Source organism: Lycium ferocissimum, chromosome 3, assembly GCF_029784015.1.
Source record: "Lycium ferocissimum isolate CSIRO_LF1 chromosome 3, AGI_CSIRO_Lferr_CH_V1, whole genome shotgun sequence".
Classification (NCBI taxonomy): Eukaryota; Viridiplantae; Streptophyta; class Magnoliopsida; order Solanales; family Solanaceae; genus Lycium; species Lycium ferocissimum.
In genome coordinates this window covers 2,995,316-3,021,131 of record NC_081344.1, presented here as the reverse complement: position 1 = coordinate 3,021,131, position 25,816 = coordinate 2,995,316, and the positions used below count along the sequence as shown (strand labels likewise).

The 25,816-nt window shown below is 34.0% G+C and overlaps 1 protein-coding gene and 2 pseudogenes across 1 annotated transcript; all 3 read left to right on the top strand.

The window, feature by feature from the left end:
- The first annotated feature begins 1,608 nt into the window (after positions 1-1,608).
- LOC132049269 (protein NCA1-like) lies at positions 1,609-7,242 on the top strand. Its single transcript, XM_059440016.1, has 8 exons — positions 1,609-1,629; positions 3,108-3,572; positions 3,683-3,911; positions 3,998-4,143; positions 4,307-4,394; positions 4,541-4,684; positions 6,599-6,748; positions 6,840-7,242. Exons 2-8 carry the CDS (start codon positions 3,121-3,123, stop codon positions 6,891-6,893), a joined length of 1,263 nt encoding a protein of 420 aa, XP_059295999.1. The 5' UTR covers positions 1,609-1,629; positions 3,108-3,120; the 3' UTR covers positions 6,894-7,242.
- On the top strand, positions 1,924-25,784 carry LOC132049268 (protein NCA1-like; annotated as a pseudogene).
- LOC132050834 (probable L-type lectin-domain containing receptor kinase S.5) lies at positions 10,967-13,261 on the top strand (annotated as a pseudogene).
- Positions 25,785-25,816: the final 32 nt, after the last annotated feature.

Sequence of the window (25,816 nt, the reverse complement as noted above, 5' to 3'; positions counted from 1 at the left end):
AATTTTTGCTGAATCTCATATGCTACTGAAAAAAATCAGAAAACCTCCATTGATGGAGCTCAAGTTTCTCATATTTGAAATTTGATTGATTAAAACGGAAACTCCATTGAAGAGCTTAAGCTTTTAAGTTTGAGCCGTATCAGAGATTTTGAGTTTGAAAGTTAAACTCAGACGTGAAATTTGATATTATTTTTGAAATAAGTTTGCTGGGTTTGCTTGGAAGCTTCATTGGGTGTTGTTCCAATTGATTGAAAACATCAACAAGAGTTCAAAATTTAAATTTGAAGTGATTTGAAGCCTATTTGAGTTAAATTTCAGAAGAGCTTTAAGGAAGAAGAAGAACATGTGAAGCTCCACTGATAGGGTTCATTTGTATAATCGTGTATATGCGTGTATAAATAGCTTTATACACTATTATACAAGATTGATACATCGTTTACAGGTATTTGGTGGATTTCTTCTTCTTCTATAATAGTGTATATGGGTGTATAAACATCTCTTATACACTATTATACAAGATTGATACATTGTTTATAGGATTTTAGTGGATTTCTCACTATTACTACTTCTGCTGCATCATCATCATCATCATCATCATCATCATCTTCTTCTTCTTCTTCTTCTTCTTCTTCTTCTTCTTCTCCTCCTCCTCCTCCTCCTTCTCCTTCTCCTCCTTCTTCTCCATCTCCTCCCTCCTTCTCCTCCTTCTTCTCCTTCTCCTCCCTCCTTCTCCTCCTTCTATGGTGATTTTAGTGTTGAAATTGAGGTGTAATGGTGGCTAATACTTTTTTATTGTAAATATGTATTATCGTTATTTATACATACCTATACAAGTGTATATAATTGTATAAATCTGTATAAATATGTATAATTGTGTATGTATAAAGGTAAAATTGAATTTTTTTTCTATTGTCAATGCTCAAGGAGAGCGCAATTTTATTCAAAATCAATCAAAATTTATGTTTATACTCACTTATATAATATTGTGTAATTGTGTCTAAATTGCATAAGTGGGTATATATAAATGTATATAAGTGTGTATTTTCATATATAATATTGTATAATTATATTTTTTAGTGTATATACGTATACATTATACAATATTTGTATAATTGTGTATATCATATTTTCGTGTATAACATTGTATAATTATATTTTTTAATATATATATCTGCACATTATACACTTTCAAATACCTACATACACATACATGTCTTTTGTATATAAGTATATAACACTGTATAAAAGTATTTTTAGGCTAAAGCTTTGCAATGTAAGTTTTGGGCTATTTTTTTGTACTGTAAGTGAGCAAATTGTATATTTCTAAAATTTTCCCAAATTATGGTGTAATTGTTTAGGTAAGTTACCCATATGAAAAAGAATTGGATATAAAACCTGGTTAAGAATAATGGAATTCCAAAAATAGGAAAAGGGGGAAAAAGGAATAAAGAAAACACTTAGCTTTTTGTTGATCAGAAATTCACGCAGACTCTTTCTCTTTCTTTCTTTCTTTCTTACTTTCTTTTACGGTAAAAAATTGAAATCTACTCTCACTCATAATTTTGGGGGCACATAAATCAACTGAAATACTCGGCTGCTTCGAGTTTTCAACCAACGCAAACCCTCTAGGTAAAAATAAAATTTAAAATCTGATTTTATTTCATTCTAAATTGATTTTTCATTCTATTCCTTAAAAAATTCAAACTTTAATCTTTTTTTTTCCCCCCTTCATATTGCTTCTTATTATTGCCCTATGATCCATTTTTTAGCTGAAAATGACCCCTTATGCATACAAATTTTGACTTTTTTTTACACTACTCGGATTCTTGTTGGAAAATATAGTTTGTTGATTCTAGTTTTAGTTTGTTGACATACTTAAATGACATTTTAATTTGATGCTTATTGGATTTTTTTAAAGTGAGAATTAATTTTTTGTTTCTTTTTCAGTAATTCTGGTCTTAACATTTTTTAAACAGCACAATAGTGTATTAGGTTTATTGTATTATTCTTGTAGTTTCTTGTCCTTTGATTTCTGATACTATGTGTTATTTTTTGTACTTTGATTATCGTATTATTTTGTGATAGTTACGGCTCCTTTTTTCAGTTAGCTTTACTATGTAGTATTCTGTTATGGCTTTTTATACTGCTTTGAATTGCTTGTTCTTGTGCCAAAGGTCTACCGGAAATAGATCTATACCTCCCAAGGTAGGGGTAAGGTTTGCGTACAATGTACCCTCCCCAGACCCCACCTTGTGGGATTTCACTGGGTCTGTTATTCAGTGTCGGAGCTAGAAATTTTGTCAAGGGTGTTCGAATTCATATAATCTATATATTAAGGGTGTTCAATATGTAATATATGTATGTAATATATGTTTGTATCGTAATAGTACATGTCTGCCAAATTTTTTGGTAGGGGTTAGGTTTGCGTTAAGCATTAAAGGCTACCACTTATGATATTGCTGTAGTGTATTAAGTTTATTGCATGGACGGTGATGGATGATCACTTTGTGGAATTTTAGGAATAATTGTCACAGTATGTGATCCAAATTTTAAGTTAATTAAGACAATTCTTTTAACATCCTATATCACTACATATTTGATCTGCAATTAGAATTATTTCGTTTGTTTCGCAAAGTAGAGCCTTTTTTCCTTGGTGACGAGGGAAAGAAGCAAAATTAACTCTTTCAAAAAGGAAAAAGAGGGACTTTTTAGGTATTATGAGAGTTGTTATAGGTGAATGAGAGGGTAGAGATTTGTTGATCTCTATTGATGATTACATTAGAAATGTCGATGTGTGGTGCCACTTCTTGCCTTTTGAACTTTTTTTTTTACTAGGGTATTGAGTCTGCATTGTTTGAAGCCAGATGGCACTCTTAAGTTAGACAAAGGTTTTAAATAATTTATGTGATTTTACGTGTTAACTATATTATGTAGACTGAAACAGAATAAAAAGCAATAGCTAGTTCTTGGTCAGAATAAAAAGTTTTGTTGACAAAGCATGTGCTTTTTCTTTGTTGAACTGCTAGATTTGTGGCTTTTCAGTAGTTGTCTGGTCTGATCATCTGTTTTTTTCGTAAAAAATATGAATAACTTTGTACCCTTTACAGGGAATTTATCAAGATGACCTCGGTTTTCCCTTTTGCTGGAGCTTCCAGACCTGATGATTCAACTCTTAAGAAACAAGAGTCTGGAGAAGCTGTAACCGTGTCACCTAAGTGCCCCTTTGGATATGATTCGACTCTTGAGAAACCTCGTGACGACCGAAATAAACAACAGGCTGTCCAGGAGAGTAATGCTAAACAAGAGTCTGGAGAAGCTGCAACTGTGTCACCTAAGTGTCCCTTTGGATATGATTCGACTATTAAGAACCCTCATGACGACCAAAATAAACAACTGACCGTCCAGGAGAGCAAGCCTAAACAAGATTCTGGAGAATCTGCAACTGTGTCACCTAAATGCCCCTTTGGATATGATACTCAAACATTTAAACTTGGTCCTTTTAGCTGCATGATATGTCAGGCGCTTCTTTATGATTGCAGCAGATGTGTGCCCTGTTCACATGTATTCTGCAAGTAAGCGGTTTATATTGGTATTTTTTTTAATGATATTTTAAAATCAAGAAAAGGGAAAAGACAAAGATTCCTCTGGACATTTTTAAGTAGTATACCTTTTTGGTAAACAGGGCATGTATCTCCCGGTTTAAGGACTGTCCATTATGTGGTGCTGATATTGAAAAGATTGAGGCCGACATGAATCTTCAGAATGTTGTTGATCGCTTTATTGAAGGCCATGCAAGGATTAAGAGGTCTCAAGCTAATAACGAAGAAGAAGATGTAGGCGAGAAGAAAACAGTTATATATGAGGACGCGTCTTTGGAGCGGGGAGCTTTCCTGGTTCAACAAGCCATGCGGGTATGTTTAGCAAAAATCTCACCAGTCAAGACTAGCTAGTGAATCACATTTCATGATTTCCACTAACTTTTGGTTTTAACTTGCAGGCTTTTCGTGCCAATAATATCTGTAGTGCAAAATCAAGATTTACTATGTGTGCGGATGACATCAGAGAACAGCTTCAGAGAATGGGGAATACATCAGAGTTGTGCTCACAACTTGGAGCAGTTCTTGGTATGCTTGGTGACTGCAGGTGTGTCTCATCCATTTTCTTCTTTTACTCTTGAATGAAAAAGATGTCATTCCCTTTCATTTATCATTGTCATCAAATGATCTTAAGTATTTATTTATTCAAGTGATTGTAGAACTTTTGAACAGTTAGTTTGTTAAAAGAAATAACTTGAGGTATTCTGTAGTCGAGCTACCGGAGATGCTGTATCTGCAGTCACTTACTTTGAAGAGAGTGTCAATTTCCTTTTGAAAGTACCTAAAGATGATCTAGAGGTAACTCTTAATGATGCTTTACACACATGTATTTTACGTATATGTATGTACCTAAATTGATTTTTGTCATAATCTATGATGATATAGTACATATATGTTCATATATGAGTGTGTTTTTTCCTTAATTCGTTAAAAAATCTTTGCAGACCACACACACTCTTTCTGTTTCGCTAAACAAAATTGGAGATCTTAAATACTATGATGGAGATTTGCAAGCTGCAAGATCACATTATATTCAGGCGTTGGATGTTCGCCGCAACGCCATCAAGCAACAGTCTGTGCCATCTCAGGTTAGTATTTTTCGTAAGCTGATGAACATCACTATCCACATTGCTATTTGTTACTAACTATATATTTATGGCAACAGTCCTGTCAAAGAACCTGTGGCATCTTGATATCCAAAAGAACTAGATCATTTTCTGTTCCCTTTTTTTCATCTTGTGTTTTTCTGCTGACAAGTTCCATCTCTTACCCTCATATATTTGAACATATATCCATCGATAAGATGTTGGATCAACCTTTTACCTCGATTACCCATTTTGTCATCTCTAAATTTGCCTAAAGCTTTGTGTGGGCTAGTCGTACGTTATGTGTACGAACCTTCCGCAGATCAAAAGCCTGGTATTTAAGGGGAAAAGGGTAGAGGAGCTAGCTGGCCATTATCCACTGAGTTACGCACCATGGGCAACTGTCCTTCTACGGATCTTTCGATTATCAAAAAAAAAAAAAAAAAGCCTAAAGCCTTAATGTTGATCAGTATGCTTGAAGAAGCCTTCAGAATTTGCTATTTCCGGATCTTGGACCACAGTCCATATACAAAATGGAGAAGATTTATTCTGCTGTATGTGTTTTAGATCTTATGGAATCTTCATCAACTACAACAACAACTAGGGGTGGGCATAAACACCGAAAACCGAAAAACCGGACCGAACCGAATTAATTCGGTTTTTCGGTATTTCGGTTCGGTTTCGGTTTTTTTTAATAACAATTTCGGTGTTCGGTTCCGGTTCACCGGTTTTTCGGTTAAACCGATTTTTTTTTTTTTTTTTTTGAAGATTTACTACATGAATACAATTTTTTTTTTGGGAAAAAAACATAAGTAGACAATAATATTATAATATTTACATACTCTTAGCAACTAAATGTTATTAAACATTACATGACGGAGTTAAGTGTTTTATAGTAAATCAAATTGCTATATATAAGGAAACCCTTCGACGTGAATAACTCCAATACCTATTTGTTGTTCATAGTATAAATCGCTTTTATACAATTTCATACTTCCTCCTTATTCTCGCAAGATTTTTTTCAAGCATTTTTTTCTTACCTTTTCTACTTCCTTCTTATTCTCAACTTCTTTCATTGTTCCATAAAAAATAAAATCTCGCTTTCATTTAACACTACAGGATATTGAACACAAGTATAATAATAATTTGAGTGTTGATTTTTATTAAATATAGTATAATAAAAATGTTATACATAGAATAATGTTCATATAATTTATTTCACCTATTATAAAAAATTAGATATAACTCACATAATTTGATTATACACTATATAAAATTTTATATACCTCGTATGATTTTATTATACGTTGTATAATACATTATATTTTGTATATAGAAGATATTATCTTGTATGTGTGGATGATCACTATGGTTGGATTCTAAAGTGATCAAACCTTCAAACATTTAGTCTAGCGTAAACGTCTGTAACAAGAAGGAAAAATGGAAATAAATGGAGAGATGTGTAATTGCTAAAAAAAAACCGAATTAGAAAAACCGAAACCGAACCGAACTTCAAAAAACCGAACCGAACCGAACTAATTCGGTGCGGTGTTCGGTGTCCACTTCCAAAAAACCGAACCGAACTTTGAAAAAACCGAACCGAAAAACCGAACGCCCACCCCTAACAACAACAACATACCCAGTATAATCCCACAAGTAGGGTTTGGGGAGGGTAAAGTGTACGCAGACCTTCCGATAGACCCTCAGCTCAGGATAAAGCAAAAATAGAATCTTCATCAATTATGCCCAAAAAAACAGCTAACTTTGGCTATCTTATACATGCATGCTGATTTTCATGTTCTTTTGCTCAGTCCACCCCATTTTTTCTTTGATTGATTGATTGAAACTCAAAGCATTGCCCTCTCCTGCTTCAAGTAACTCTCTTCCATATTTACTAAATCTCTTCCGTTACTCCAGATAGTCGATGTGGCCATTTCCTTAGCAAAAGTGGCTGATATTGATCGAAATCTTGGCGATGAGTATGCTGCAGTTGAAGGATTTCAAGAAGGCATAAAGTTACTGCAATCCCTTAAACTAAATCCTGAAGAAGTTAGCCTCGAACAACGGGTAATACTCATTTGTTGTCCATTTAATTGTCCTCTACTTCATTGGTGTATTTACCCAGTAAAACTGATTTAGCCTTGTATCTTGCTTGCAGCGGCTATCAGTGCTCGAGTTCCTCAACAGCCAGCTTGAAAAGAAACAAACTTGATTCAGCTGCCCCGCTGAAGTCATTTCCAACATAGTAAAGGACGAATAAGAATAAGGACAATACGTGTTGTCATATCGTTTGGTGGTGTAAACACTAGGTGTGGTTACCTATCTCTTGCAAGCTCGGTTTAGAGACAACCCGAGATAAATTTCGGTGTAAATGCAGTAGAAATAAGTGATAGATGCTAAAAGATTTTCTAAGTAATATGCCTGTGCCAAATCAATATAGTCGTATATTCCAAAGATTCAGCATATTGTGCATGTACCCCTTAGTACTTGAAGAATCTCTACATTTCAGTATCCTTTTAGTTACCAAAAAAATAAAAAGAATTTCAGTATCCTTATTACAAGTTGGCTATATTATTAAAGTTCCCTTTGAACAAAAGTTATTGGAGGTTTCCGATAATGTTTTAAAAGTATCATGTGTGGTTCTAAACTATGAGTCAAGATTATTTTTGTCTTTTAACTTTAGGCTATTGGCGACTAATTCTACTGTTGAAAAGGAATAGGTGTCATTTTCATGACACAAGGAGATTGGTGCCGAATTCAATATACTAAGATTTATTAAAAAAGAACACATAAAGTTCAGCTTAGCCTCTGGAGAGTGAACAGAGGTGAGTTTAATTTATAGTTTATTAGTAGATAGATCTGTCTGTGAAGTATGACAGTTTCTACTAACTAAACTAACGATTCTTACAAGTAAAACCAGAAAACGTGGAGCCTTATCCCAGTATTGACATAAGATATATATATATATACACACTTAAAAGTTAAGAAACCGTCGTTAGCCTTCATGATTAGTTTATATTACATGACGAAAATCCTCTAATTAGCTTTTCTCAAGCTAAAATCTCAAATATCAAACGTCAACACTTTTGGTTGCAAACACTAGGTGCGAGTTTTGGCTGCATGGCAAAAGAATTCATTTTCTTTTCATTTCTTGGTTTATAATACCATCACATAAAATGCAAAAGGAGGGAACAACATCTCTCTCTGTGGAAGAGTATAAATTGATAACAATGTGAGAAAAGTAAAAACAAACATGCATTGCAACAACAAGCTTCAAAGAATCATACTATACTAAAAGTGGGAAGCTCCTAAAGCAAAAATTAAAATACTAAAATGTCCATCAAATAGTGAATGACTATTTTATCCTTCTCTTAAATCTTACTCCTAAAATATCCTTGGACTAAAAAGTAAATTTACTCAATAAATAATAAATGTATACCATAACAGATTGCCAGGTAAATGAGAAGCCATAATTCATGTATTTGCTTTTAATGATAATAGTCTCTAATTCCACTCTTCTTGAGAATTGGATGATTCTTTGTCATTCAATTTGATCATTAATGGTTAGCTTTTTTTAGGGATTTACGCTTTTCATTTATCAGAAATTAATTCTTCTAACTCCTCATTCATGTATCACCATTTAATTGCTATAGCCAAAGTTCTGTCCGTTTCAAGTCATGATATTGAATAGTTGGTGATTGAAAGATTTTTTAGAATAACAGGAGCCAATTAGGACACTAAGATTTGTATAAGACCATCAACTTTCGGTATTTGTTCAAGTAACTCAAGGAGTATGCTTGGACTAAAGCTTTTTCAATTATTAGATAATTTAATCAACTTCGAATCTCCTCCCCTCTATGCTTGAGCTCTCTCTCTATAGTGTGAATCGCCTCTTAAATTTCTCTTGATCCCATCTTTTCTGTTGCCTTTATAAGTCAGCTTTATTCAAGTAGTACTATAGTAGTCGTTTTTTATGCTCTTCTTGCTATTAAATTACTAAATATTATCTTTCTAATAGTCAAATTTTCTTGCAGTGTAGCTTGAAATATAACTCATCGGAGCCGATGAGGTATGAATTTTGCAATCATAAATCTTGAAATCAATCATCGTCATGTTGATTGTACATGATCGTTGGAGTTCTGGATATTACTTTTTCTTTTCACGTAATCCTTCCTCAAAGAGTAATAAGATACTGAAATGAATAGATTACTTATATCCTTTGTGGTTTCCAAATGATCTTGGTTATTAAATTAAGTAGCATTTGTTCTTCTCCTATCATGATTTTCTTGATGTTGGGTAGACTTCTAGGATGGTCCATATCTACCCAAAGACAATATAAACTTGTATCATAGATTAATCTGTTGTGTTCAAGGACATGAGTCTTTTTGAGGAGATGGTAGAAGTCTGGAAAAAAAAAATCCATTGGCTTAAAAGGTAAACACAATGGAAGATTACTTACTTGTTGTCAACCTATTAAACTTCTAAAGGTTTCCTTTTTGTTTTGGTTTGATATCAGAAAGCGGTGGAGCAAGATGCAATAGTAACAGTGAGGAAATCTTATTCGGCTCGTGGGTGACGACTGACGAGTGTAATGATACCAAAATGTAATGTTTATACCATGTGTTTGAACTATTCATTGTTCTGATCTATTTTTCTCCTCTAATTTTTAATTTTTTCCCCCTTTTACCCTCCTCTGTTCATCTGTCAACTTCAAGATTATTTGCACGATTTTTGATTAGTCGTCCATTATTACTCCTGTTAGTATATGATTTCCTCCTTATCATGTTGTAACTACTTTTGTGTTGCACATGTCCAAAAATTAGTATTTATACGTGTTCGAGTATGTATTTGTCTTTAAATTAAAGTACTCCCTCTGTCCCAATTTATATGATGTAGTTCGCTTTTGAGAGTCAAACTTCTTTATTTTGATCGTGAATTCGGACGTATAATTATAAAGTTTTTTGAAAAATAATTTACATAGTTAGAAACTACATAAAAAGTACTATAAAGTACAATAATTAATAATTTAAAATATTAAAAGTTAAGTGTGCAAGATTTTCAAACATCAAATTACGAGTTGTTGCTTTTGTGTATGTTTTGATTTATATTTTATAGCTCAAAAAGGTTCAGAAATATATGAACAATTTAAAAATTTCACATTTGCAACACAAAATTTAGTTTAAGCTGTTTTAATAAACGTACAACGCACGTTCCCTGAGACTAATATAAGGAAATGAGTGGAAAGATGCTGCTTCTTAATTCAAGTCAAGCATTTTGATCAAATGACGAAGAAACTTTCTCCATAAATGGACAAACATTCACCTCTCTCTCTCTGGAATTACTTGATAGCAATGTGAGAAAAGTAAAAACAAACATGCAGTGTAAAACAAGCTTAAAAGAATATTAAGAAATTAGTGGAAACACCTTGGAAGACGTTGCTTCTTAATTCAAGTCAAGCATTTTGATTAAATCACTTAGAAACTTTCTCCATAAATGGACAAACATTCACCCCTCTCTCTCTCTCACACACACTCTGGAAGAGTGTTACTTGATAGCAATGTGAGAAAAGTAAAAACAAACATGCAGTGTAACGACAAGCTTAAAATAATATTAAGAAATTAGTGGAAATACCTTGGAACACGTTGTCGAAACCTGCGGAAAGCTCATTGTCGAAATCTGAAAAAATTTAAAAAAAAAAAAAAAAAAAACACCTTGGAAGACATTGCTTCATAATTCAAGTCGAGCATTTTGATCAAATCACTTAGAAACCTTCTCCATAAATGGACAAACATTTACCCCTCCTCTCTCTCTCTCTTTCTCTCTCTCTCTAAGAGTATTACTTGAGTTGATAGCAATGTGAGAAAAGTAAAAACAAACATGCAGTGCAACAACCAGCTTAAAAGAATATTAAGAAAGTAGTGGAAACACCTTGGAAGACGTTGCTTTTTAATCCAATTCCAGCATTTTGATCAAATCACTTAAAAACTTACTCCATAACTAGACAAACATTCACCTCTGTCTCTCTCTGGAAGAGTATTACATACTTGACCGCAATATGAGAAAAGTTAAAAGCCTTGAAAGACGTTGCTTCCTAATTCAAGTCAAGCATTTTGATCAAATCACTTATTTTCTCCATAAATGGACAAATATTCACCTTCTTTATTTCAATTGAGAGTTCATCATTTCTTTCTTAATTCATTTTTTCAAAGAGAGTTTCAACTCCAAATTTTTACACAAATCTACCTCATTCCCCCTCTTGAGGCAAAAAACCATAGCTTCTGTGATATGTATTCTCTAGGCAAGGTTAGTTATTTAACTTCCCCTATTCATCTTTTGTACATTTTCATACTTCTCTTAGAAGTATTTTTGGTTCTTAGAGTGAGTTGTCTGAGTTTCAGCTACCCAAAATTCCCCAAGCAAAACGACAATGATTTCATCACTACCGATAATTCCTCCATATTCTTTGATGCTCTCCAAGTAACTGGCGATGCTCGTGGTGCTCCTATCACAAATTTGTCTGGAAGAATATGGTATTAACAGCCTTTAAATCTGTGGAATCGAAAGAAAAACATCACAGCATCGTTTAATTCAACGTTTGTTATTAATATCACTCCTCAGAGTGATCCATGGGGTGAAGGATTGGCTTTCATATTGACTAAAGAAAGTGGTTTTGACTCCATCCCAGATAATAGTGATGGACAATGGCTTGGAATTGTGAATGCAAGCACAAATGGATCTTCATCAAGCAAAATATTTGCAGTTGAATTCGACACAAGGAGAAGTTACCTTGATGATCTTGATGATAATCATGTTGGCATTGACATAAACAGCATCAACTCTGTCAATCAAGTTTCTTTAACTGATCGAGGTGTTAACCTTTCACGAGCTATTGATGTGATAGCAAGTGTCCGGTACGATGGAGAATCAAAGATCTTGAAGGTTTATACATTCATGAGTAATCAAACAGGAGACAATGAGAGAAATCCCATCATTTCCATGCCTCTTGATCTTTCTAGTTTTCTATCCGAGGATGTTTTCGTGGGATTTTCAGCCTCAACTGGGATATATAAGCAGCTGAACTGCATAAAGGCATGGAATTTTACGAGCACAGAAATTGGGAATGATCATAAAGTTAGCCTATTATGGTTGTGGATCTTGATACCGATAATATCGGTTCTGGTTATATTTTTAGGAGGGGTTTGCTTATATTTCATCTCAAGGAGGAAAAAGCAGAGGATGCAAATGTTATACCAAGATGAGCATATAGAGATTCAGATTCAGAATTCAGCTAATGCACCTCAGAGATTCCAGCTGAAGGACTTGAAACGAGCGACCGGGAATTTTGATCCCAAGAATATTCTTGGAAGAGGAGGATGTGGAGTAGTCTTTAAAGGGTTGTTAGCTGATCATAATAAAGAGGTGGCTGTGAAGAGATTCTTTAAAGATTCAAGTCAAGGAGCAAAAGATCTCATAGCAGAAGTCACAACCATTGGCAATCTCCATCATAAGAACCTCGTCAAATTGATAGGATGGTGCTATGAAAGCAATGAACTCCTAGTGGTTTATGAGTTTATGCTAAATGGGAGCTTAGATAAGTTGATTTTTTGCGAAGAAAACAGAGCAATCAGAGAAAGGTCGAGACTTAACTTCTTCTTCTTCTTTTTTTAAATTTAATTTTTTTTTTCCAATAGCTTATTTACTCTTGCATTTTTTTTCAAACCTGTTCTATAAAATGATTTTCTTGAGCTAAGTTTATCTAAAAAATTTCTACCCTGCTGTGCCGTAGTGAAGATCCGCGTACACCCCACCCTCTCGCGACCACACCTCGTATGTTGTTTACTGTTGTTGTTGTATTTTTTATAATTTTTTTTTTTTTTTTTTTTTTTAAGGTTGAGGCTTGACTGGGAGAGAAGGCATGGCATCATCTGTGGGATTGCTCAAGCACTGGATTATCTGCATAATGGCTGTCAGAAAAGAGTACTTCACAGAGACATAAAAGCTAGCAACATCATGCTCGATTCAGAGTTCAATGCTCGGTTGGGAGATTTCGGATTGGCTAGGACAGTTCAAGTGAATGGAAAGACTCACCATTCGACGAAAGAGATTGCTGGAACGATAGGCTATATGGCACCAGAGAGTTTCCATATAGGTCGAGCCACAGTTGAAACAGACGTCTTTGCATTTGGAGTGTTCGTTCTTGAAGTTGCTTGTGGTTGAAACCCTGGAAAACAAAATGAGGATAATAATTATAGTAATAGAGTTATTGAATGTGTATGGGACATGTATAAGAATAGAAGGATCATTGATTCTATAGATGTTAAATTGGATAAAGAGTTTGATGAAGAGCAAGCTGAATGTGTGTTAATATTAGGATTGGCTTGCTGTCATCCAAATCCTTATGAAAGGCCAAGTATGAAAACTGCTTTGCAGATTCTTGTAGGGGAATCAGTTCTGCCAAATATTCCTACTGAGAGACCTTCATTTGTATGGCCAGCCAGAGCTCCATTGACGAATGAAGCTGCGGGTGACTCTCCCATGGGAGGCCAACTTACACCAACTACAGTTCTCATTGGCAGATAACTGCAGAGTTTAAGGAACCTCAAGTGCTTTGTCAAACCAGCTAAATCTTTAGGAGGCAAACGAGTAAATTCACATATGCAAGGCAAGAATGAGTGTTTTTACTACTTTTTAGTGTTTTTCCGCATTGTAAATAACAACGCCATAATCATATGTTCCAAAATTTCAGCATCTTGCGCATGTACCAGTTAGAACTTGAAGAATCTCTACAATTTCAGTATCCTTATTCCAAGTTGACTACATTAAAGTTCCTTTTGAACAAAAGTTATTGGAGGTTTCTGATAATGTTTTAAAAGTATAATGTTTGGTTCTCAAACTATGACTCGAGACTATTGTCTTTTAACTTGTAGCTAGTGTCAACTAATTCTACCGTTGAAAAGGAATATGTGTCATTTTCATGACAAAATGAGATTGGTGCCTACTTCAATATAATAAGATCTTTACCCAAATAAAGTAGAATAAAAGAAGACACAAAACTCGACTTAGAAACTCTGGAGACTGAACAGAGGTGAGTTTAGTTTATAGTTTACTACTTAGATTTGTCTGTAAAGTATTTTAACAGTTTCTACTAATTAAACTAATGACTCCTACAAGTATTAATACCAGAAACGTGGAGCCTTATCCCAGTATTGACATTAGGACATACTTAAAAAAGCGTTAGTCCTCATGATTAGTTTATTTATGATGAAATCCTTAGTTAATCAGTAGGACATAGGACATAGGACATTCTTCTATGGTGATTTTAGTGTTGAAATTGAGGTGTAATGGTGGCTAATACTTTTTACTGTAAACATGTATTATCATTATTTATACATACCTATACAATGTTGATACATTTTTAAATACTAATACAAGTGTATATTTCTACTATATAGAAATGTGGGTTTGGGGCAGTTCGTCGTCAGTCACTCCATTTAAAAAGAAAAAAATTAAGGTGGGCCCTCCAACTCATTAAAAAAAAAAACGTGGACCTCATATTTTAAAAAATCAAGCAATATCAACCAAAAAAAAAAAACGTGGACCCCATATTAAAAAATAAGCAATATCAAACAAAAAAAAATCATGGACCCATATTAAAAAATCAAGCAATATCCATGTAATTCTCAAAGTATCCCCCATTAAGTTAATAATGGTGATTAATTTTTCAAAAGTAGTTCTGAATATATTATTACCAAGCTTCGTTTTTTAAAAGTTACTATTACAACTGATTACATTTTGTAGTTCCATGGGTGATATCTTACCTCGCCAACTGTAATTCTATAATCAAATTAATTGAATATTGTTACAACCGATAAAATGAATTACTCTGATGTTTATCAAAGATTATTTAATATCCTAAAAAGAAACTAAGATGGGTATTACATTCTCAAAAGGCATTTTCCAATGTCGTAAGTTTCCAATTATATACGGGAGCACCATAAATAGCCAAAATAATTTATTAGTACATACTTCTGATAGGTTAAGTAAAAAAAATGATAGAAATCTTATACCGCATCTATGCACATGTTATATGACACAATATACATAATCACCATATGTATAAAAAGTTTCACGTTTTATCCTAGGGGAATGGTAGTTCAAATGACGTTTCCGTATTTAGATGTAGTTAAAAATTCAATAAGTTTTGAAATTCTGGTTCAAATTTGATTAACGCGTAGTTTAAAAAAGTGTCTATTTGCCTTTTTCTTAAATAAAGTTATATAAACTAAAACAAAGAAATAACATCATGGCACAAATTATTGAACCCGTGCTCCCAAAATTTCTATCTTTACATACGTGACTTTCAAGAAATGTTGTAGGATATATCATTCTTTTTATAATTGCATAAAAATAAAATTATAAATATATGTTGAATAAAATTATAAATATATGTTAGTGCCCGTGCTAGCACGGGCACTGGTATCTAGAGAACATTATTTTTGTTTTTATTTGTATTTTTATTTTTACTATGTTAGAAGCATGAGTTGGGGGTGGTTTCGTCGTCCACCTCCAACTCATGTAAAACAAAAAAAAAAAAAATAGACCCCACCACCTCCAAACTCATGTAAAAAAAAAGAAAAAAAAAAGACATTATTTCCTCTCTAAACTTGGCAGCAAAACTCACTTTAGCAACTAAACTTTACTTGTAATTATTTACCCCCCTAAACAACTTTCAAGTGAATTAAATACCACCTTAATGGGTGACGTAGAAAGAAAGTGTACCCAATTTCTTAAAAGCGGGTGGGAGGAAAAAAAATAACACTAAAAGTGGTCCCAACTGTACATATGTCATCTCCTAATTGGAAGATATATTAAGATTTTCTTAATATTTTATTTTTCATTTTAAATTAACTTTTTCCTTTTCTTTCTAATTCTTTTCCCTTTCTCATTCTTCAGTTCTTCTAACCCCACCCCGCCTCCCCGGGCCCTCCATCTCCTTCTTCCCCGTCCTCCCGCTGTATCTGCTCTCTATCCTCATCTTCTTTCTTCTCCTTTTTTTAATTTTTTTCCTTTCTTTTTCTAGATAAATTGAAGAGAGCAAATTTAATATTACATCTCCTTCTTTCTTTCTTTTTTTCTTTTTTTTTTAATTTCTTTTTTGATTTTTTTCCTTTTCTTTTCCATTCTCTTTCTTTCTGTTCCCCAAACCTGCAAACCTCCGCATACCATTAATTATAGCACAATTTCACAATCTCTTCCTCTTTTTTTCAAGATTCCTCAAATCCAGTTGTTTATTAACTCAAATATAGTGACCCATCTACGCATTTGTTCTCTTCTCGTGAAAAAGACGATCCGGGTCGGCATTTTTATACTCAGTGACGAAGAAAGAGGTGGCAATGCGTGGTAGAAATGGAGAATTTTGATGATGAATATGACAATGGCGATGATGATGAAGTGAACGGAACCCACTTCTCGACTAAACCCACTTCTGAGCTTCTTTCTATCTCCTTCAGCCTTGTCATTTTCATTTTCACCATTTTTTGGTTTCTTGGTTTTGATTTTTGTTTTCTTTCGGAAAAAAAAATGGCGAGTTCTAGTGGTACTACAGGGAGACCATCATCTTCACACGGGTCCGAAATGCTGCCTCCTCATTCTTCTAGTACTACTAATAATGGTTATGGAAGAAATGGCGTTGCTAATAATAGTAATAATGGGTGAAAAACGATGACGTTTTCGAGAGAAGTATATGATGTTGGGTATAGTTTGATGTTGTTGATTTATGGATTGTGGAGTGAAGGAGAAGTGATGGTGATGAAGCTCACCGTGTATCTTTAATGGAGGAAACTTGAATTCGCCATTAAAGTGAAGTTCTGCCATGGATGGATGTGGAAAAGAAAAGAAAATAGGGAAAGAAGGAAGAAGAAGGGACAAATTAAAGAAATAATAAAATAAATTTCGAGGAATTACAAAAAAATAAAAAATGATGCGACTATCGTACTACGGCGAAAGAATAACACACACCTCTCATCCCATTTCAATGCCAAGGTTCAAAATAATTCACGTATAAGTTGTTTAGGGGGTAAATAATTATCGCTAAGTTTGCTAAAGTGAGTTTTCACAAGGTTCAAGGGCAAAATGATGTCTTTTCTCAAAAAAAAAAAAAAAAAAGTGGATCTCATATTAAAAAAATCAAGCAATATCAAAATTAAAAAAAAAAATGTGCATTCCATATTAAAAAATAAAACAATATTCATTTAATTAAAAGTATCCCCATTAAGTCAATAATAGTGGATTCTCCGTTGCCATTACATGCATATCAACCCATTAGATAAGAAATGAAATTGTGATAAGAAAAAAACGGGACCATATTATTATTTTTCTTCAAATGCTGCAGCCGCCAAATCATACAATTTCCTTTCTTTTCTTATATTAAATTAAATCTAATCTAGATATTTAACTATCAGTATTTGCTATTCCGCCATGTCATTTGTTTGTTATGTTTACTAAAATAAATATACTTAAAATATTTATATTTTAAAATAAGATAGAATTTAATTACTTTTTTATTTTTATTCTTACTCTAATAAATGTGAAAAGAGATTAATTTAGTAAAAGAAAAAAATAATATTAAATGAAAATCAAATAATAAATAAGGTAAATTAGTCAAATTTAATTTAATTGACGTTTCATTAAAAAAAAAACGTGCAAAAGACAACATGACAAGTAAAATGAGCTAAACCAAGAATATTCACCAAAAAATAAAAAATAGTAGTTCTTCGTTTAAATAGAAAATAAAATTTCTACTTTGTTTCGTTTTAAACATGTAAAATTAATTTAATAATTTGAATTAGAATTATCCAAATCAAAATTTGATAAAAAATAATAATAATAAGTATTGTTTAGGTCCAATCTACATACATTAACAATAGAATATTTTACACCTTTAAATTAATAGAATTAAAATTCAAAGATCAACCGATGGTTAAATATCATACCGTTTTGTCTCAAAGATAAAAATAGTTTCCTTTTAAACAAGTCTCTCTCTCTTTAAAAAAGTATTAATAAATTTTTGCAAACTTTATATTCGTAGCAAACACTAATATAATAAAGTTTTTGATAAGGAAAGACAACCGCAATGTTATATTAATCTTGTTTTGAACATAGTGTGTGTATATATATATATATATATATATATATATATATATATATATATATATATATATATATATATATATATATATATATATGCATAAAAACAAAGGTAAACTTATGTATATTTATTAGCAATGTAAAATATATATATTATCACTACCTAAACACAACTACATACACATATTATACACTATAATCCAAAGTGTCGGGACCCTCGCATGTACTGGGCATACGCCCATCTAGTAATTGTATAAATCCGTATAAGTATGTATGATTGTGTATAATTAGAATGTATAAAGGTAAAATTGAATTATTTTTTTTCTGTTGTCAATGCTCAAGGAGAACGCAATTATTCAAAATCAGTCAAAATTTATGATTATACTCACTTATACAATATTGTGTAATTGTGTCTAAATTGCATAAGTGGGTATATAAATGTATATAAGTGTGTATTTTCGTGTATAATATTGTATAATTATATTTTTTAGTGTATATACCTACACATTATACAATATTTGTATAATTGTGTATAAATGTCTATACGTGCATATTTTCGTGTATAATATTATATAATTATATTTTTTAATATGTATATATATCTGCACATTATACACTTTCAAATACCTATATACATATACCTGTCTTTTGTATATAAGTATTTAACACTGTATAAAAGTGTTTTTGGGCTAAAGCTTTGCAATATAAGTTTTGGGCTATTTTTTTTGTAATGTAAGTGAGCAAATTGTATATTTTTAAAATTTTCCCAAATTATGGAGTAATTGTTTAGGTAACTTACCCATATGAAAAAGAACTGGATATAAAACCTGGTTAAGAATAATGGAATTCCAAAAAATAGGAAAAGGGGGAAAAAGGAATAAAGAAAACACTTAGCTTTTTGTTGATCAGAAATTCACGCAGACTCTTTCTCTTTCTTTCTTTCTTACTTTCTTATAGTTTCTTGTCCTTCAATTTCTGATACTATTTGTTATTTCTTATACTTCGATTATCGTATTATTTCGCGATGTTTACTGCCCTTTTTTCGCTTAGCTTTACTATGTAGTTTTCTCGGTATGCTTTTTATCATTAATCGCTGTTTCTTTCCGCTAAAAGCGCCTACCGGGAATAGATCTATACCTCCAAGGTAGGGGTGTGCGTTTATGTACAACGCATTCTCCCGCATCTACATTTTGTGGGATTTCACCGGTATGTTATTCAAAGGTCGGAGCTAGAATTTTGTCGGCTAAGTCAATTCATATAATCTATATATGCCAGTTCTCACGTGAATATATTATAGCCAGAAGAATGTACATGTTCACATTTAGATATTTTTCGCAGCGCGTGTGAATTGAACACTTGCAAGTCATGTCTTCCGCCACTGATGTTATTGCTGTAGTGTATTAAGTTTATTGCATGGACGGTGATGGATGATCACTTTCTGTGGAATTTTAGGATAATTGTCACAGTGTGTGATCCAAATTTTAAGTTAATTAAGACAATTCTTTTAACATCCTATATCACTACATATTTGATCTGCAATTAGAATTATTTCGTTTGTTTCGCAAAGTAGAGCCTTTTTTCCTTGGTGACGAGGGAAAGAAGCAAAATTAATTCTTTCAAAAAGGAAAAAGAGGGACTTTTTAGATATTATGAGAGTTGTTATAGGTGAATGAGAGGGTAGAGATTTGTTGATCTCTATTGATGATTACATTAGAAATGACGATGTGTGGTGCCACTTCTTGCCTTTTGAATTTTTTTTTACTACGGTATTGAGTCTGCATTGTTTGAAGCCAGATGGCACTCTTAAGTTAGACAAAGGTTTTAAATAATTTATGTGATTTTACGTGTTAACTATATTATGTAGACTGAAACAGAATAAAAAGCAATAGCTAGTTCTCGGTCAGAATAAAAAGTTTTGTTGACAAAGCATGTGCTTTTTCTTTGTCGAACGGCTGGATTTGTGGATTTTCAGTAATTGTCTGGTCTGATCATCTGTTTTTTTTCGTAAAAGATATGACTAACTTTGTACCCTTTGCAGTGAATTTATAAAGATGACCTCGGTTTGCCCTTTTGCTGGAGCTTCCAGACCTGATGATTCAACTCTTAAGAAACAAGAGTCTGGAGAAGCTGCAACCATGTCACCTAAGTGCCCCTTTGGATATGATTCGACTCTTAAGAAACCTCGTGACGACCAAAATAAACAACAGGCTGTCCAGGAGAGTAATGCTAAAGAAGAGTCTGGAGAAGCTGCAACTGTGTCACCTAAGTGTCCCTTGGATATGATTCGACTATTAAGAACCTCATGACGACCAAAATAAACAACAGACCGTCCAGAGAGCAAGCCTAAAACAAGATTCTGGAGAATCTGCAACTGTGTCACCTAAATGCCCCTTTGGATATGATACTCAAACATTTAAACTTGGTCCTTTTAGCTGCATGATATGTCAGGCACTTCTTTATGATTGCAGTAGATGTGTGCCCTGTTCACATGTATTCTGCAAGTAAGCGGTGTATAGTTGTATTTTTTTTAATGATATTTTAAAATCAAGAAAAGGGAAAAGACAAAGATTCCCCTGGACATTTTTAAGTAGTATACCTTTTTGGTAAACAGGGCATGTATCTCCCGGTTTAAGGACTGTCCATTATGCGGTGCTGATATTGAAAAGATTGAGGCCGACATGAATCTTCAGAATGTTGTTGATCGCTTTATTGAAGGCCATGCCAGGATTAAGAGGTCTCAAGCTAATAACGAACAAGAAGATGTAGGCGAGAAGAAAACAGTTATATATGAGGACGCGTCTTTGGAGCGGGGAGCTTTCCTGGTGCAACAAGCCATGCGGGTATGTTTAGCAAAAATCTCACTAGTCAAGACTAGCTAGTGAATCACATTTCACGGTTTCCACTAACTTTTGGTTTTAACTTGAAGGCTTTTCGTGCCAATAATATCGTTAGTGCAAAATCAAGATTTACTATGTGTGCGGATGACATCAGATAACAGCTTCAGAGAATGGGGAATACATCAGAGTTGTGCTCACAACTTGGAGCAGTTTTTGGTATGCTTGGTGACTGCAGGTGTGTCTCATCCAAGTTTCTTCTTTTACTCTTGAATGAAAATGTCACGACCCAACCCCGTAGGCCGTGACTAGTGCTCGAGCTGGGCACTCGTACACATCTGTCAACCACAATCAGACCATAGCATACATAACAAGAACTTATACATACAGAAAGGCACGGCGTCCCGTATACATATAAATACCGTACATAAGCCTGGAAACGTCCAAAACACAAATCACACACAAACACAACTGAACAGTAACTACCCACAACTCACACATATGTCTACAAAACTCTAAGAGTAACAACAGAATCATATGACGGGACAGGGCCCCGTACCCCCCGAATAGACATACATATATACAACAAAAGAGTCTCGTACCAAATATGGGCTCCGATCATGGAGCACTCAACATTCTGGCCGAAAGTGGAATCCTGTCGGCGCATCACCAAAACGCGTATCCGTACTCGCGGGCATGAAACGCAGCCCCGACAGTGGGGTCAAGATGAATATGTACCGAGCATGTAAAGTATGGAATACAAGAATAATCGTACCTAAGTAAGGAGCATAGAAAATAGTACAGAACCAGAAAACCACAAGGCTTGCCTTTGAAACATAAACCATGCATGCCAATATCATATCCAATTCATTATGGAACTTAGAAACATAAGCGAATAATCATCTTGTACATATGTATATATAACGTGTCCCGCCCCAGCGAGGACCTGTAACAAAATCATCATATACATGTACATATAACGTGCCCCGCCCTCTAGCCGAGGGACGCGGTGAACGAAGTCATCATATGCCATCCCGGGCCGCCCTCCCATATCATCATATCATCATCATATCATATAACGTGCCCCGGCTCTCTAGCGAGGGACGCGATGAATATCATCATATACATATAACGTGGCCCCCCCCCCCCCCCTAGTGAGGGACGCGTGAATGATGTGCAAAGCGAGTCGTGCACGAATACAATATTCCGGCCCGGACGCAGCGAAAGAAGTAATAACAGCGCACGAGCAGAGTAGTGAGAAATCATATGCATATAAATCATCTTTAAGACTCAGAGTATAAGTAGACAAATCAACGTCGAGTATCAAACGATAGTCATGAGAAATCAATACTCAAGTATCAACGATAGTCACATACAGTTCTTTCGTAAAGTCGTTAACCAAACATAGAAAAAGTCTCGGGGCCCACGGACAAGTATCAAACCAATCCGAGCCCGCCTATGAAAGTTAGAGATATTATTCGTTATAAAATCTTCTACGAACGTTTCGAAGCGATCCGAGCCTGCCGTGAAAGTTACTGCTCGTAGATACAGTAATCCTTTAAGAACAAAATTTTTTGGCGCAACATTTATTATCCATTCACACAAAAGATTTAAGGACCATAGTTCGACCACATTAATAATGCGAATATCAAGAAGTGAATAAGAATCATATACATGCTCTGATCCTAAGAGAGTAGTTACCCCGAGGCCGTATCATAGCTTAGTTACAACTAAGACATGCCAAAAGAAAGAAAGGGTAAGCTTTTACATACCTTGTCACTTCCTAAGTTAATCCAAACCTAAGTCTCGCTTCCCAAGATCTACAACAACATCATTGTATACCAAACATTAGCTATAGATACTGTGGATTCCATCCCAAACTAGCACCTTTATCTAAGTAAATTGGGCAAGATTTCCCCTATAAATTCAACATCCCCGAGAATTCAACTCGGCCAAATCATCAACAACAATACCAACAATCATATTAACAACATCAACAATCAATTCAAAACGCATTCTAACGTTAGTAACTCTTTCCTACATAATTCAACAACATTCCATTTACGTTCAAGTCAACTACATACATTCAAGCCAACATCAACGCTCCCATGTTCAAATACTAATCCGAGATCATTCAAACAATATTCAAGAACACTTCAAACAAATTCGCACAATATTTCAAACAACCCAACCAATATGCAATGCCACCCGAAATCTTCCAAAACCCGAGAACAACAACAACAACACATTCCTCTCTCCCAAATTCATGAATTACACCAACAATCCACACTTTAACAATGTCATTCTCATAAATATAAAAACTACATACAATTCACGTTGGCTTCTAAAACAGCCCACAACAATTACAACTTCAACTTGAATAATTAAACTTTCATTATCATCATAGAATCCACAACAACAACAACCAAAATACTACATAAAATTAGTTCAACATGCCTACACCAAATCAGCCCATATTCGGCCACAACATCAACACCATAATTTCACGAGTTTCATTCATTTCCACATACTACAACATGCACAAACCATCCATAACACATATAAAAAGATTGAACCTTACCTTTATCACTTAGTTCTTCAACTTGGCTAGAGTTTGTGCTTGCAAAAATGAATGGTTTGCTTGCTCCAATGACCACTCCACGTTATAGAGGACCTTCCAATTGGTAGAAAAGCTAGGAGAAAATATATTTTTTTTGATCAATTTCCCTTTTTTTTTTTCTCCAAGTTTCTCCAATGTTCTAAGGGTGAAGATGATGAATATAATGAATTTGTCATCTTCCAATTACATATATTAGTCATCCATGTGGACCATGGCCCACCCCATTGGCCGGCCACTTGGCCCTTTGAATTCATGAATTATTAACTTTCCAAAATTAACTTTTAACCCCAAATTTTCCTTAGTATTCCATACCAATAAAATCATAAGCAACTTATGCCTTAAACAAAATCGGAGGTTAAATATCTCTACCTCGTATCCCGAAATAGTCTTGTCCTTAATTTATCACAGTTAGCTCGGATTGTCCCAATATACAAAATACGGGATATAACAGAAAAAGATGTCACTCCCTTTCATTTATCATTGTCATCAAATGATCTTAAGTATTTATTTATTCAAGTGATTTTAGAACTTTTGAACAGTTATTAGTTTGTTAAAAGAAATAACTTGGAGGCATTCTGTAGTCTAAGCAATGGAGATGCTGTATCTGCAGTCACTTACTTTGGAAGAGAGTGTCAATTTCCTTGAAAGTACCTAAAGATGATCTAGAGGTAACTCTTAATGATGCTTTACACACATGTATTTAACGTATATATATGTACCTAAATTGATTTTTGTCATAATCTATGATGATATAGTACATAAATGTTCATATATGAGTGTGTTTTTTCCTTAATTCGTTAAAAAATCTTTGCAGATCACACACACTCTTTCTGTTTCGCTAAACAAAATTGGAGATCTTAAATACTATGATGGAGATTTGCAAGCTGCAAGATCACATTATATTCAGGCGTTGGATGTTCGCCGCAACGCCATCAAGCAACAGTCTGTGCCATCTCAGGTTAGTATTTTTCCCAAGCCGATGAACATCACTATCCACATTGCTATTTGTTACTAAATATATAAATTTATGGCAACAGTCCTGTCAAAGAACCTGTGGCATCTTGATATCCAAAAGAACTAATCATTTTCTGTTCCCTTTTTTTTTCATCTTGTGTTTCTCTGCTGACGAGTTCCATCTTTTACCCTCATATATTTGAACATATATCCATCAATAAGATGTTGGATCAACCTTTTACCTTGATTACCCATATTGTCATCTCTAAATTTGCCTAAAGCTTTGTGTGGGCTAGTCGTACGTTATGTGTACGAACTCTCCCAATCAAAAGCCTAGTATTTAAGTGGAAAAGGGTAGAGGAGCTAGCTGGCTATTATCCAAGTTACGCATCATGCGCAACTGGCCTTCTACGGATTTTTCGATTATAAAAAAAAAAAAAAAAAAAAAAAGCCTAAAGCCTTAATGTTGATCAGTATGCTTGAAGAAACCTTCAGAATTCTGCTATTTCCGGATCGTGGACCACAGTCCATATACAAAATGGAGAAAATTTATTCTGCTGTATATGTTTTAGATCTTATGGAATCTTCATCAACTACAACAACAACAACATACACGTATAATCCTGGGCGTTAGTGCCCTAGAGAAACAGTAGTTGCAGCATCTTCCGATAACACTCAGCCAGATAGCAAAAATAGAATCTTCATCAATTATGCCCGAAAAAACAGCTAACTTTGGCTATCTTGTACATGCATGCTGATTTTCTTGTTCTTTTGCTCAGTCCACCCTATTTTTCTTTGATTGAAACTCAAAGCATTGCCCTCTTCTGCTTCACGTAACTCTCTTCCACATTTACTAAATCTCTTCCGCTACTCCAGATAGTTGATGTGGCCATTTCCTTAGCAAAAGTGGCTGATATTGATCGAAATCTTGGCGATGAGTATGCTGCAGTTGAAGGATTTCAAGAAGGCATAAAGTTACTGCAATCCCTTAAGCTAAATCCTGAAGAAGTTAGCCTCGAACAACGGGTAATACTCATTTGTTGTCCATTTAATTGTCCTCTACTTCATTGGTGTATTTACCCAGTAAAACTGATTTTGCCTTGTATCTTGCTTGCAGCGGCTATCAGTGCTCGAGTTCCTCAACAGCCAGCTTGAAAAGAAACAAACTTGATTCAGCTGCCCGGCTGAAGTCATTTCCAACATAGTATAGGACGAATAAGGACAATACGTGTTGTCATATCGTTTGGTGGTAAACACTGGAATTGTAGTTATCATCTCTTGCAAGCTCGGTTTAGAGATAACCCGAGATAAATTTCGGTGTAAATGCAGTAGAAATAAGTGATAGATGCTAAAAAATGTTCTAAGTAATATGCCAGTGCCAAATCAATATAGTCGTATATTCCAAAGATTCAGCATCTTGTGCATGTACCCCTTAGTACTTGAAGAATCTCTACATTTCAGTATCCTTTTAGTTACCAAAAAAATTAAAACAATTTCAGTATCCTTATTACAAGTTGACTATATTATTAAAGTTCCTTTTGAACAAAAATTATTGGAGGTTTCCGATAATGTTTTATAAGT

Bases quoted from the DNA above. Each gene is read 5' to 3' on its own strand.
- LOC132049269 (XM_059440016.1), top strand. From the start codon at position 3,121: ATGACCTCGGTTTTCCCTTTTGCTGGAGCTTCCAGACCTGATGATTCA. The intron at 3,912-3,997 runs GTATGTTTAGCA...TTTAACTTGCAG, and splicing joins TGGTTCAACAAGCCATGCGG to GCTTTTCGTGCCAATAATAT. The intron at 6,749-6,839 runs GTAATACTCATT...TCTTGCTTGCAG, and splicing joins AAGTTAGCCTCGAACAACGG to CGGCTATCAGTGCTCGAGTT.